Source organism: Carassius auratus, unplaced genomic scaffold (genome assembly GCF_003368295.1).
Source record: "Carassius auratus strain Wakin unplaced genomic scaffold, ASM336829v1 scaf_tig00038806, whole genome shotgun sequence".
NCBI lineage: Eukaryota > Metazoa > Chordata > Actinopteri > Cypriniformes > Cyprinidae > Carassius > Carassius auratus.
The window spans coordinates 50,758-65,336 of NW_020526469.1; the positions used below are offsets into that span (position 1 = coordinate 50,758).

General features: G+C 37.4%; 1 protein-coding gene across 1 annotated transcript in view; it reads left to right on the plus strand.

Moving 5' to 3' along the window:
• Positions 1-626: 626 nt before the first annotated feature.
• LOC113083551 (SLAM family member 5-like) overlaps positions 627-14,579 on the plus strand; it is a 32,465-nt gene continuing 18,512 nt past the window's right edge. The window contains exons 1-2 of the mRNA XM_026254596.1: positions 627-681; positions 2,818-3,138. Coding sequence (XP_026110381.1) covers positions 627-681; positions 2,818-3,138 — 376 coding nt within the window. The remainder of the gene's footprint in view (positions 682-2,817; positions 3,139-14,579) is intronic.

Here is a 14,579-nt window from a genome sequence, read left to right on the forward strand (position 1 = left end):
GTTGCAGAGAAGAGACCACACAGCCATACCTGCTCGCTGATGGGACAACGAGGGACATCATTCACGGATGATACACAACTCAAATCTACATGTCATATTTGTTCATGTCTAGGTAAACTTGATGATGTTGTGTTTTATTAAGTACTTTGTTTCTGTGCAACACTTAATGAATGTAACTTATTAACCTCTACACATCTGATATATGCTTTTAAAGTTGCCACTTTGCCCATTTGTTCAATAAATGTTGAAATGTATACATCTATCTGAAGACTCTTGATTTTATGTCTAATCTTGTACATGAACACCATACAATAGGATTGTTTTTTTTTTTTTTTTGCACTGAAAAGAGTACTTTATTAATTACACTTAAAACAACACCAGGGGTGTTAAATATCCTAGAGTGTTACACTTTACACTTGAGTGTAATTTTTCTACACTATAAGGTGCTATATAAACACTAAAAATTCAACACCACAAACAGTGTACTTTTAACACTACACAGATTGGGACCATATATGATCTTCAGTAGTGTTAAAATCATCACTTTAAGTGTTGAATTGTCACATTTTTTACTGTGTACTAATTCAGCGGATCAACAATGTGGATCATACTGCATCTACCTGGTAATGAACGAGCTTCGGGGACTGTGGTCTCCACTCTTCAAAGAGCGGCACACAGATTGTGAGTGATGCTCTGGAGTTATGGGAGACACTTGAGTGGATTACGTTGCATTCCAGTCAAATGGAAATTAAAATATATCATCACATATAATCAGCGTGAACTGAAGCCAAAAGACGCTGCAGATCTTAAGGTCCACCATTTCAGCTCCAACCCGAGTCAAGCACAACTGAACAAGCTAATCAGTGTCTGCATCCAAAATCGCATACTCGATGAACAGGTACTTAATTTCATTAAGTACTTACTTAATGAGCGCTAAAACAGTACGTATTCTACAGTCCAATCTCATTGATGCGATCCGCCATGTTAACATTATCATGTGACCTGTGACGTTATAACAAGCGCAACAAATTCAAAGATATGACTGACTGCGACAGGTTTAATATCTACAATCTGTAAATATTATGATGTTGATGCAATTTGCTCCTTTTGTGGTCTTGTTGAAGAAACAGCTGTCGTTTTATTGTGATTGTAGTATAACAATACATTTTGTGTTAGGTTTTTATATTTTAACTCTACTGAAATTACCCACACTTTAATCCTTAAAGATTAAACACCTCATAGCATCAGTAACTCCACAACCCTACCTAGTACGGTTTTCCTCAGCGCTTGCCATATTTGTAATATCTGCACAAATTAGACGTTAGATCAGCTGCTTGAAGATCTCACCTTTGGAGAAGACCGTTGATTTTACACTCGAAAAAATTAAGTATTACTTTTGAAATTAAGATTACCTCAGAAAGCATTTCCAGGCCACCTCAACATTTATCAACAATAATAATGATAAATGGTGACAAAAAATTATATATTTTTTTGTAAAACAAACAAATTGTAATTATTTTTTTCATATGCCACACTGTAAAACCCGACAAGTAAACTTAACTCAAACCGTTTGAGTAAATAGATTGCCTTGATTTAAACCATGTAAGTTTTAAAACTTTGTATTCAAGTAATTAAGTGATTAACTAAGTGCTGATTGAGAATTAATGATGAACAGCTGCTGTTAACAAACAGAATCACTGAAGAAAAGAGAAACACAAGAACTACTACAACAGACTTCAGACACAGTCTTAGATTAAATCAACTGAAATAAAATACATGAAATCTCTCAAGATCTGTTTAAACAACCCCACAAACAGCATCACCAGCTCCACTTATTAATAACCAGACTGACTTTATTTCTGTCAGACGTCTACAGAAGATCTTATTGAGAATGAACTAAGGTTTAGATGTTGATATATTGTTTAATTTGAAGTAACCATGTTAGAGATCAGTGTTTGCTTTAGTTGGGCTCTTGACCCTTGATTTCTGTCTTAGTCTTTTCTCTGGCTGTTATAACCATGTGTTTCTAAAACACAGTTGTTGTAATTCAAAAGCCCAGAAGAAATGCCATCAGGTGTTTTTTTTTTTTATTATTATTATTATTTTTTAAACCTTGTAGCACTATCTGATCACTTGTGTATGTTTCTTTCTCTATGTTTCTTTGATATATTGAACTCTACCACCACTGAATCTAGATCTGTCTCTGTCAGAAGGAGATGCATAAACAAGAACTCTACACTGTAAAAAATGTTGCCGTTAAATAACAGTAATTTATTGGCAGCAGGGGTATAATATAATATAATATAATATAATATAATATAATGTTTCAGTGAATATACTGTGGCTGTAATATATATGCTCACAGCTTGAGTGCAGAAGAGAGCAGAAGAGTGGTTACTGATTAATTCCCATAGGGCTGGATTTAAATGCACACTAGTTCATGTCGAAGTAGTCCGTTATCAGAAATGCAGAAATGACCAGTGTTGTAATCTTAAAGAAAATGGTTCATGTTGTTGTTTTGATCCACTTGTGTTTGTGGCATCTAGTCGGTAAGTTATAATTATTTTATATGCATTTTTATTTCTTTATCTATTTTGTTGTTGTTTTGGAGCTCAGCTTTCTAAATGGTGTTTTTTTTCTCTCTCCAGCATTCCAGTTTTCTCCTTTTTGTCTGTCTGTTAATTTATTGCTCATTGCATTGTCTGTGCTGCTCTCCTCTTTGTTTTTAATTTGGCTTTTAAATAATAAAAACTATCTGTTAGTTAAGCCACCATCAAATTATTTAACTTTTAATTTGTGAAAAACTTTGTTCTTCAGGTGTGTTTGCTGATTTAGATGCAGCGGAGTCAGTGACAGAGGGAGATTCAGTCACTCTAGACTCTGGTCTCACTGAAATAATGGATGATGATCTGATTCTGTGGAGGTATGGAGCTGAAAACACTTTAATAGCTCAAATCAATGTAATGGCCGGCAGCGTCACTATATATGATGGTGCTCTTGAAGAGAGATTCAGAGACAGACTGAAGCTGGATCATCAAACTGGATCTCTGATCATCACAAACACCAGAACTGAACACACTGGACTCTATCAACTACAGAGCAACAGTGTGAGAAAGAGATTCAGTCTCACTGTCTATGGTGAGTTAAATATTGGTTTCTTTTATTTTGTTAAAGATTTAAAGTATATGCATCCTAAATATATCTGAGATACACATTTAATCCAGATTTTCCTTTTCCAAGCCATTTAACCAATTAAATTAGTGTTCCTCTAGCTCAACTGGTAGAGCACTGCGTTAGCAAGCAAGCAAGAGCAAGGTTGGGGGTTTGATTCCCCGGGAACACATGATATGTAAAAATTGATAGCCTGAATGCACTGTAAGTCGCTTTGGATAAAAGCATCTGCTAAATGCATACATTTAATTTAATTTTTATTTTAATTTAAAGCCCACCAGCAACTATAGTTGCCGCAGTGTATATTTGTCATTTTCCTTTTATAAGTATTTTCCTAGATTTAACCATGTTTAACCAACCAAATAAAGGATTTTCAGTAACACTTTAGAATAATGGTCCATTAGTTATTGAAACAATACATTAATTACTGTATTTATTAACCTTTGTTAATGTTAGTTAATTAGAATAAATGGTCCATTAGTTAACCCTTGTGGATTGTTCAAATTCACTACCCTTTCGAGTTGTTCAGGATGAAAACATCCACTCAATTAAACTGCTGTAAAAATGTATCAGGTTCAAATTGTTTTTTTGTTTTTTTTTGCATAAATCCGTTAATCAACCTCAGTCCTGATCAAAACTACCAAATGTTTAAAAAACAATATACAAGCCAGAAACCAAGCCTTTTTTGCACAGGCCTATTTAAAGGGTTAATGGTCACACCTAGTGATCAACTGTAAAAATATTTTTTTTACCTCTTCCCAAAAGGGAAAACCACAAACAATCAAGAATGCATGATTATATGGTGTCATGGCTTTGCAATCAAAAAATGTCGTTATAATGGAAGTCAATGGGGCAAAAACAGCCACAAACAACAAATTAGGGAGAAAAAAATTAAATCAAATGCTGCACAAAAAGTAACAATGCATCAAAGCCAATCTTGTTACTAATCTTTGACATGCCCAAGACTGTGATAAAAGGTAAAAAAATATCCAGTCCACAATCACTTTTTATATTGAAAAAATAATTAAAATAGTAAATAGTAATTTTGTGTGTGTGTTTTTTCCCAAATCAGTGACATCATTTATGAACTTGGTAAATAAAAAGTCAAAATCTTGGAATTTTTATTTTTTTTTAATTTGGTAGTTTTGATCAGGACTGAGGTTGATTAATAGATTTATGCAACAACAAAAAAAAATAAAAAAATAAAAAACAGTTTTACAGCAGTTTAATTTAATGGATGTTTTCATCCACGAACATCCCGAAAGGGTAGTGAATTTGCCCACAGTGAGTTTGAGTTTTTGAAAAAATTCAAAGCATTTTCCCAAAATATGGGTCAAAATAAGATTTGTCATAAAAAAATCATTCCATTAGCTCAAACACAGAGAAAGTTGTGGCCAAAATAAGACTCAACTTTACCCCCTAGTGGACGAAAACGTCCCCAACAATCCACAAGGGTTAATTAGCAATACATTACTGTATTTATTAATCTTTGTTAATGTTAGTTAATGAAAATACAGTTATCCATTGTTAGTTCATGCTAATTCACATTGCATTAACTAATGATAACAAGCACAACTTTTGATTTGCAAAATGCATTAGTAAATGTTGAAATGAACATCAACTAAGATTAATAAATGCTGTAGAAGGATTATTCTTGCTTAGATCATGTTAACTAATGCAGTTGACTAACATTAACTAATGGACCATTATTCTAAAGTGTTACCGGATTTTCAATATATTTTCTTTGATAATATCCCACTTAAAACATAACTTAACCATTTAACCAGTGTTGGTCATCTTACTTGAAAAAATAAATTAGTTACAGTTACAAATTACTTCTCCCAAAATGTAATTGAGTTAGTAACTCAGTTACCACATTGTAAAAGTAGTTACTCAGCCAAGTAACTGTAACGTTATTTTTTATGTTCTATAACGCCATTACTTCCTATAACATCTTTAATATACAAGATGTTTATATTAACTAATTGAAGAATAAAAACACAAGTATTTTAGATAATGCTGTATTTATTTGAACTCAATAGATTGCGGCCTGCCATATGATATGCATAGAAATAAAAACATATAAAAATAAATATTGAAAATAGAATTCAAGTACAAAATTAAGACAAACAAATTTAAACTTGGGTAAAAATAAACAAAGAGAAACTGTAACTGTATATTAGGCCTAAAGTTACTGCACAATAAACGGAACACTATCCAACTCTTATGGTGCGTTCACACCAGACGCAGATAGAGTGTCTGGCGCGAGTGATTTCAATGTTAATTCAATGCAAAGACGTGAATAGACAACCTCCGAAAATCACATAATTGAGTTTAATACAACTATACATTCTCGCATGAAATACTTTTAAAACTACATTTCATGACACGATAACGGTAATATGTAGAAAATCATCTGAATAAAAATGGTGGTTGGAAATGCTGCGTGAACTCAACTGGTAGAAGCACCACCAAACAACCCCCCCCCCCCCTTTTTATGTCTGTTGTGAAGTTAATTTCACGCGTGAATGAAGCGTATGACCTCAAAATGTTCAAGCATCCAACTACGCGCGAATAGTGTAATTTATTCACGCAAGTCTATGGAATAGACTTAAATTTGTTTCAATAATACTGAATGAAACTTTATAAAATTGAACGTAACTTTTTCAGAAACTATCAAAAATATGCCATTACAAAAGAAGAAAAACACAATGAAAATGAACACAAATTTAACAGGCTCTTCAAATATGCTTCATTCTTTGATAATGTTTTTCAAAGATTAGTTTTCGCTAATCAAGGATTTTGAATTCATTTGCCACAGATTTCGCTTACGTTTCGCAGTTTTTCGTTTGGTGTTTTGACACAAACCTCTCGTGGGGGCGGGGTTAACAGTGATCTACTCTGATTGGATAGTGAGCTTTTGATGGACAGGTGCTCTCTGACCGGGAAGTACAGATGCCACTCAGTGGCGTGCATATTGGAAAGCTCTCATGATTGTGATTTGTATTACTAAATATGTAAATACTATCGTCTCAGACTGTAAAGATGAGTTCTTGTCCTTCAAGGCAGCTTGACGTAAGCTTGTGTTACTGAATGACAATAATAACCCGCAACAAACTGTAGCACACTGTAACATGAAAAACTTGTATCGATGTTATTGGTTACTTCAGTAACACAAGCTTACATCAAGCTGTCTTGAAGAACAAGCGGAGGAGGAAGATGATGCCGCTCCGTGTCTCTGTCTCCTGAAAGCTTATCTTTACTGAGACGATCGAAGGTCAAATATATATTTAGTAACACAAGGCACTACGTATTGCATACAAATAAACGCAAGAGCTTTTTTTTTTTATTATTTATGCAGAGAACAAAACCGTACAAAGGTATAAACATACATCACATAATCACAAGGAGATCAAAGGCAGACAAATCCATATAGCTTTCTTATTAGACACTGAGATTACATTCAAATAGTTTTCTATTTCTTTTAGGAAAACAGAGAAGACGGGTTAACAGTTGGAGAATTTGCATTTGTGAATGTGAAATTTGTTTAGGAATTTTTTTTAATTAATAACAAAACTGTTATTTTCGTTTGTGGGGTCAGAGTCATAATACCCAAATATAATGTTTTTCATATGTACTGAGAAGCCTGGCAAGATCTTACACACCAATATCATCCCAAAGTTTCTGAGTGTAGTGACATGACCGAAATAAGTGCACAGTTTCTTCAGAACTCGAACAAATAGAGCATGTAAGATCAATGTCAGATTTAAATCTTTGTAAAAAAAAAAAAAAACTTCTTTACAGGGTACAACCTGTGTATGAACTTAAAATAAATGTCTTTCACTTTGTCTGTTAAGAAGAATTTTTTGCAGCAGAGACCATATTTAATCACTGCGAGAGCACCTGTCCATCAAAAGCTCACTATCCAATCAGAGTAGATCACTGTTAACCCCGCCCCCACGAGAGCTTTGTGTCAAAACACCAAACTGGGAAACGTAAGCGAAATCTGTGGCAATGAACTCCAAGTCATGAATTCAGAATCTACGATAATCGTAAACTAATCTTTGAAATACATTATCAAAGAATGAAACATATTTGAAGAGCCTGTTAAATTTGTGCGACTAAGTTAATTATTTTCATTTTCATTGTGTTTTTCTTCTTTTGTAATGGCATATTTTTGATAGTTTCTGAAAAAGTTACATTCAGTTTTATAAAGTTTCGTTCATTATTATTGAAACAAATGTCATTCCATACAAGTCGCGTCTGGTGTGAACACAGCATTAAATATTCAGTACAGTAACATGTTAGCATGTGTTGATGTGAGGTGGTTCATAAGTTTTGAGTTGCTTGAGGCAGACGTGGATAAAGTCTTTACAAGTATGGCACCGCCTACCCAGCCAGTCATCATCGGCTTTGCAACTGTGTCAGGCAGCTGATGTGCAGCCACTAGCCAAAGCATGACACCTCGCGCTTTATTCAACCAAATTGTAGTATCGACACTTAACATTCTCAGTAAATTCCCTTAATTTAATATGGAATAAATATGTCAAAATTAGGAAGTGAGAGAGTAATCTTTCCAGGCTCTACAGCCCCACTTCTGTTTCTTCTTTTGCCACGGGGGGTGGGAATTTCCAGTTTTTAAATAACAGCAGCAGTTTACTAACTTCAGTCAGTCACACAAAAGGAAGAACTAAAAGAAAAATAGCTAACACATTGGATAAGTTGCTATAGATTATCGTTTTCTTCCTTTTAGGACATTATGTCTTGTAAGGGGCAAAATACTGAGGCCCCCTTTTCCAGTTTGTATGTGTTTCATTCTTGTTTGGTCAAGGACCCTTATTGTTTTATGACTTGTAACTTTATAATGTTGATTATAAATTCAGACAAGTAATGAGTGTACATTTAATTTATTATACAAAATCACCTACTACAGTCAGCCATTGAATACTATGGGCCTAAACCAGTAATTCTTAAAGTGTGGTCCGCGGACCACTAGTGGTCCACCATCGCCCCCTAGTGGTCCGCAAAAAGATGACCTAAAACTCTCCTCTTTGGAGCCAGACATTCAGAAACTGATGTGTGATAAGCAGCAACACCCATCTCATTATATTAATATTCACGTTAAGTTTTATATGGTAATCTCAAAATCTAAAATCCACATATCTTTTAGTTTTGTAATGTACTAGTTTTTGTTTCATTTGTAAAATCCCAGTAATTTCAGTGATATCGGACATTAAGGGGAACATTCTTTTCAGCATTTTATTGTTACCATAGTTACAACCATAGACTTACTATACCCACCACCTCAGTTATAAACTAATGGCTCTTTGGAATGGCATTAAGTGGGACCTAGGCTGTTACAGTATGTTTAATTGCAGTTTTTTTTCCCCACATGTGCAGTTTGTTGTTCGTATTAAGCTGCAACTCATTTCGCATTTACTTTTTCAAATTAAATAAAAATTAATATAATAATTTCTGATCATATCATTGCATTTGTGTTTGAATAATTAGTTTTTGACTTGAAACAGTCACATATTAAACTTAAATTTAGCTTATCCTTCCTATTTTGTTGGTTTTTGGGGGCGTATTAGAGTGGGATTCTGTTAGGTGGTCCTCAGAAAAAAAATGGAACATAAAGTGGTCCTTGGGCTGAAAAAGTTTGAGAAACACTGGCCTAAACAAATATATTTTCTTTCAGGTATGCATTTTTATTATACAGATATATTTTCTTTGTTCTATTTATTTTTATTTCCTTATTTTCATTTCACTAACACACCTCTTCACTAACATCAAACAGTTAAATACATAATTTTCTTTCAGGTATATATTTTTATTATATAGATGTAATATTATCTTCATTTAATTTATTTAAATTTAACTTTTTGACACACAATTCCCTGTTGGGGCAACTTAATGTACTGCACTATGTTTTCTGTAATGAGGGTAAGGCCGAGGCTGTGTTAGAATCCATTTGCAGAAGTTTAATGAGCAAACAGTTCAACAAACCAAGATGTGGGGCAGGAATCAGATCACCGGTAAAGAAGTCAAAAATCAACGTAATCGGTCAAGCATGAGGGAAACCCAAAAGCCCAAATCCGGAGAAACAGGTGATAAAGCATAGATGTAGCAATGAAAACAAGGCAATGAAAATGCTATGGAAGGTAGTGGAACTGGCAATATTTCGCAAAGGCCTGTTTGGCCTAGCCATGCTTAAATGGCTGTGGAAGTGAAGTTATCACAGATGTAGCCGAGGGAGTGGTACCAGTCAGCGATCAGGTGAGGGCTCCCTCTGCTGGTGTGGCATTATAGAATTATTGACATTACAGTTTTGAGTATACTCAGTCCATGGAAGGAATTCTACCCACCTGTTCTATTCTCGACTAAAATAAATTCTGAGATACCTGCCAATCTCCTGGTTCAACCTTTCCATTAGACTGTGAATGGTATCCTGATATGAGGCTTACATTGATGTCTTTGACCACCTTTTGGAGAAGTTGTGGTCTAGTGGTTATAGAGTTTGACTCCTAACCCTAGGGTTGTGGGTTCGAGTCTTTAGGCAGCAATACCACGACTGAAGTGCCCTTGAGCAAGGCACTGAATCCCCAACTGCTCCTGGGCACTGCAGCATAAATGGCTGCCCACTGCTCTAGGTGTGTGTTCATGGTTTGTGTGTGTTCAATGCTGTGTGTGTGCACTTTGGATGGGTTAAATGCAGAGCACAAATTCTGAGTATGGGTTGCCATACTTGGCTGTATGTCACGTAACTTTGTTTTTACTTTTTAATTGCTTGCAGAAGGCTCTCCAAACCTGAGAGGTAAATTGGGTTCCTGTGTCAGAAACAAAATCCTAGCAGGTCTGTGACAAAGTCTATGGATAAGTGCCAAGGATTCTGAGGAATCGTTAATGGTTGGAGGAGACCAGAAGGTAGTTCCTTGGGGGTCTTGGATTAAGTGCAAGTTTGGCATGTCTTGACATAGATTACCACATCTCTGGTAATTCGATGGCCACCAGAAGAAGTTCTGTAATAGACGGAGAGTGCGAGAAATTCCAGGATATCCTGAGCTCATATGAGAGATATGAAACCATTGCAGGACTCTGAGACATAAATCTTGAAAGTTTTTATTTGGGGGACAGTTTGCTGGTGGTGGTTCTTGCTGATAGGCTCATTGAATCTCCTCCATAATGTCCCAGGTTACTGGAGCAATGATAACAGATGGTGGAAGAATAGATTCAGGGGTGACATTGTCTGTTGAAGGAATGTGATGTCTGGATAAAGCATCAGCCTTACTGCTCTTCAGTCCATTTGAGTTTTGATGGTTTGCCTTTTAGCAGTGACATTAGGGGGTGCAAATGAATGAAGCATCTGTTGAAGTTTGCCAAGCTGAAAAAATATCTGAAGTTATTTTACTGCAGTGGGTTTAGGACAGTCTGTGACTGATCTGACCTTGGAGTCAACCAACTTGACACTTTGATGACTGATACTGTACCCAAGGAAGGACATTTGCTTGAAATGAAACTTGCATTTCTCTGCCTTGATATAGCTGGTTATGCAGCAAGCAGGAGAGTAGGGCTGGGCGATATATCGAACGATATGATCATGCGCATCTAATCAGTAAAGCTGCTTCCGTGATCACCGCTAAAATCTCCATCACCTGCTTATAATTGGAGTGGCATTTAATAGACAGAGCCGTAGATCGCTGACAAGTCAGCGATCTACGGCTCTGTCTATCAGAGGTGGGACTTTCAAGTCACAAGCAAGTCTTCAAGTCATATTCAAGTCCTCAAAGGGTTAAAGCTAAAGAGATAATTAAGTGACTAATTAAATGATGATTGTGCATTAGTGATGAACACCTGCTGTCAACAATCAACATCACTGAAGTAAAGAGAAACACAAGAACTACAACTGAAAAAAAAGTAAACGAAAAAAAAAACAAACACTATGTCACCATAATTGTGGTCAAGGTTTGCTTTAAGTAGTCTTGACCCTTTTACTAATTCATACCAATTTGATTCAAAACAATTTCAATATTGTTTTTGCAACAAACATGTATGCATTGCTGAATCAAACCTTGCAGTAACAGATGATCTTATGTGTTTTCTGATTATAGCTCATGATGACTGAACATCATGAAATTGTGTTTATCTTTGGATAGTAGACTGACACTCAGCTATTACTGAACTGAAGTAAAAAAAAAAAATCTAAATGTTGAAAGACACAAAAGGAGACAATGAGTTCAGGTTTTTAGACAAACACACTTATCACACGATCCTCAACAGGGGTGACAATTTTTCATACTGCAGTGCATGACGGGAGTTTTTACCAAGCATGCAACATTTTGTTGATTGTCACCACTGTTGATAGTCATATGCTGGTTCTTGATGTCTGTGTGTGTCTACAGAGTATAGTTTTTCAAATTTTGTATGCACTTAGTAGATTTAAAATTCACTTACTTTAATTTTTTTTCCATAGTGTAGTTTTACTGGGTTGATTATGCTAAACTTAAATAGAGCTAATGTTAACTTGATTGTAATCTGACCACCTATCACATACAGATTAATTTCTTCTCGCTGCTTTACAACACCTCATGCAATGCTACATAAAGAGATCGAACATGACAGTCAAGGGTCAAGAGCCCCACTAAAGCACACGCTGATCTCCATTATGGTTGCATCACTTTAACCAATAAAACATCAACATCTGATCCTCTGTAATTCTCAAGAACAACAGGTGTTCATCATTAATGCACAATCATCATTTAATTAGTCACTTAATTATCTCATTAACTTTAACCCTTTGAGGACTTGGGATATGACTTGAAGACTTGCTTGTGACTTGAAAGTCCCAACTCTAGTAAAAGCTGAATGTCAGTCAACAATCCAAAGAAGACTATCTCATGATGTCCAAGTCAACATGAGTTATAAGCAGAAAAAGCATAAGATCATCTGTCACTACAAGGTTTGATTCAGCAATGCATACATGTTTGTTGCAAAAACAATGTTGAAGTTGTTTTGAATCAAATTGCTTTGAATTAGTAAAAGGGTCAAGAGACTACCTAAAGCAAACCCTGACCACAATTATGGTGGCATAGTGTTTTTTTTTTTTTTTTTTTTTTCAGTTGAAGGCTGTGGCTAAATGCAGTTGTAGTTCTTGTGTTTCTCTTTACTTCAGTGATGTTGATTGTTAACAGCAGATGTTCATCACTAATGCACAATCATCATTTAATTAGTCACTTAATTATCTCATTAACTTTAACCCTTTGAGGACTTGGGATATGACTTGAAGACTTGCTTGTGACTTGAAAGTCCCACCTCTGCTGTCTATTAAATGCCACTCCAATTATAAGCAGGTGATGGCGACTTTAGCGGTGATCACGGAAGCAGCTTTACTGATTAGATGCGCATGATCATATCGTTAGATATATTGCCCAGCCCTACAGGAGAGTAAGCTCTTGACATGTTGGATGTGTTCAGATTCACACTTGGAATAAATTAAGATGTCATCAATACATGCCACTACACAGTGGTTCAGTAGATCTCTAAAAGTGTCAGTCTTAATAGATTGTACAGCGCAAGTACTTTATAATTTAAGCGGGTGGAACAAAAGCCATCATAATAGTTATTTGAGGATTGGCCTACTAGTCACATGGAGTGAAGTGTCTTGGAGATGTTGTCAGAGAGCAGCTCCGCTCCGACTCTGCTGGGGTGCAGGCCATCAGCACGAAAAAGCCTAGGATGCTCCCAGAAAATATTCCAATTATTAACAAATAGCAGTTTCTGTTCTTTACACCATGACAACAACCATTCATTTAAAGCAACAAGTCTACTGAACCTTTCATGTCCTCGTCGATACATGGGCAGTGGTCCTGACATGATGATCGTCGCCGCGGGCGTCGTGCTGCGAACCGTCTTGATCAGGGTCCTGAAGTCCCTCTTCAGCATCTCTGTTTGCCACAGCGTAGTGTCGTTAACCCCAGCGTGAAGCACGACCGCTCTGGGGCTCTCTTCGGCCTTCAGGATCACGGGTGTCTGTGCAGAAACATCGAGAACACGAGCACCAGGGAAACAATGAGTGTGCACTTTACCTTTGGCTAACATAGCATGGACGTGTCGGACGATGGAGTCTCCGATGATCACAGTGTCACGTCCCGTCTCGCGGAGGGGAGCGAAGCGGTTCTGGATGGAGATCTCGAAGACCGGAGGGGGAGAAGTCGTCACCCAGGACCTGGCTCGCTTCCTCCACTGTGGATGCACCCAGGGTCCGTAATGTCCCAGCGCCGGAGTGAAGGACATCTGGGAAGATCACGTCTTGGGTGCACCGGGCCTGTGCAGAGAAACACGTGGTGGGACTGTTAGCAGGGCACTGTATACTTACCCCAGACTTGTGAGCGTCAGCCCACGAGGATTCCAGGGCGGATCTCCGTTCACTCAGCTGGGCCTGCCTCACCTCCAAGTCGTGAATCTGCTTCTCCACTGCATCCAGCTCTAGCTGCATTCGGTGTCCTCAACTGCAAACAAAGGTAGACAGTCTGTGAGCGGATGCCGTCTTGGAGGACTCGCGAGCAGATACCACTACCTCGGGGGAATCGTGAGCAGACACCGCCACCTCGGGGACTTCATGAAGGCCTAAAGCAAGCCCCGCCACCTTAGAGGGAACCTCCGGGGTAGGCACCCTCCCCCTGATGGCTGAGCCACTCAACTGCGGAGCCAGGTTGATGTAGTCCTCCAAAGGATTTTTAGGAACACCATACTAAAACTGTGTTTGACCCCCTTTCGCCTTCAGAACTGCCTTAGTTCTACGCAGCATTGATTCAACAAGGTGCTGAAAGCATTCTTTAGAACTGTTGGCCCTTATTAATAGGATAGCATCTTGCAGTTGATGGAGATTTGTGGGATGCACATCCAGGGAACGAAGCTCCCATTCCACCACATCCCAAAGATGCTCTATTGGGTTGAAATCTGGTGACTGTGGGGGCCATTTTAGTACAGTGAACTCATTGTCATGTTCAAGATACCAATGTGAAATGATTCGAGCGGGGCATGCGGATTAATGTGAGAATAAAACACGGGTTTGATTTTAGACACATGGAAGGCGGGGTGAATTCTCCTGTACGCAGCAGGGAGTTTGATTCGGACTGTCACCAGACTAATAATCTTGGTGACAGGAAACAGGCCAATGAATTTGGGAGCTAATTTGTTAGACACGGAGAGGAGAGGAATATTCTTGGTAGAAAGCCACACTTTTTGACCCACGACGTAAACGGGAGGCTTTGACTGGTGGCGATCGGCCTTGGTCTTCATGCGCCCCCCTGCTTGGAGTAGAGTCTCATGGGCTCTAGTCCAAGTACGGCGGCACCTCTGGACGAATGTGTGAGCGGAGGGGACCACGACTTTGGATTCCAGACTCGGAA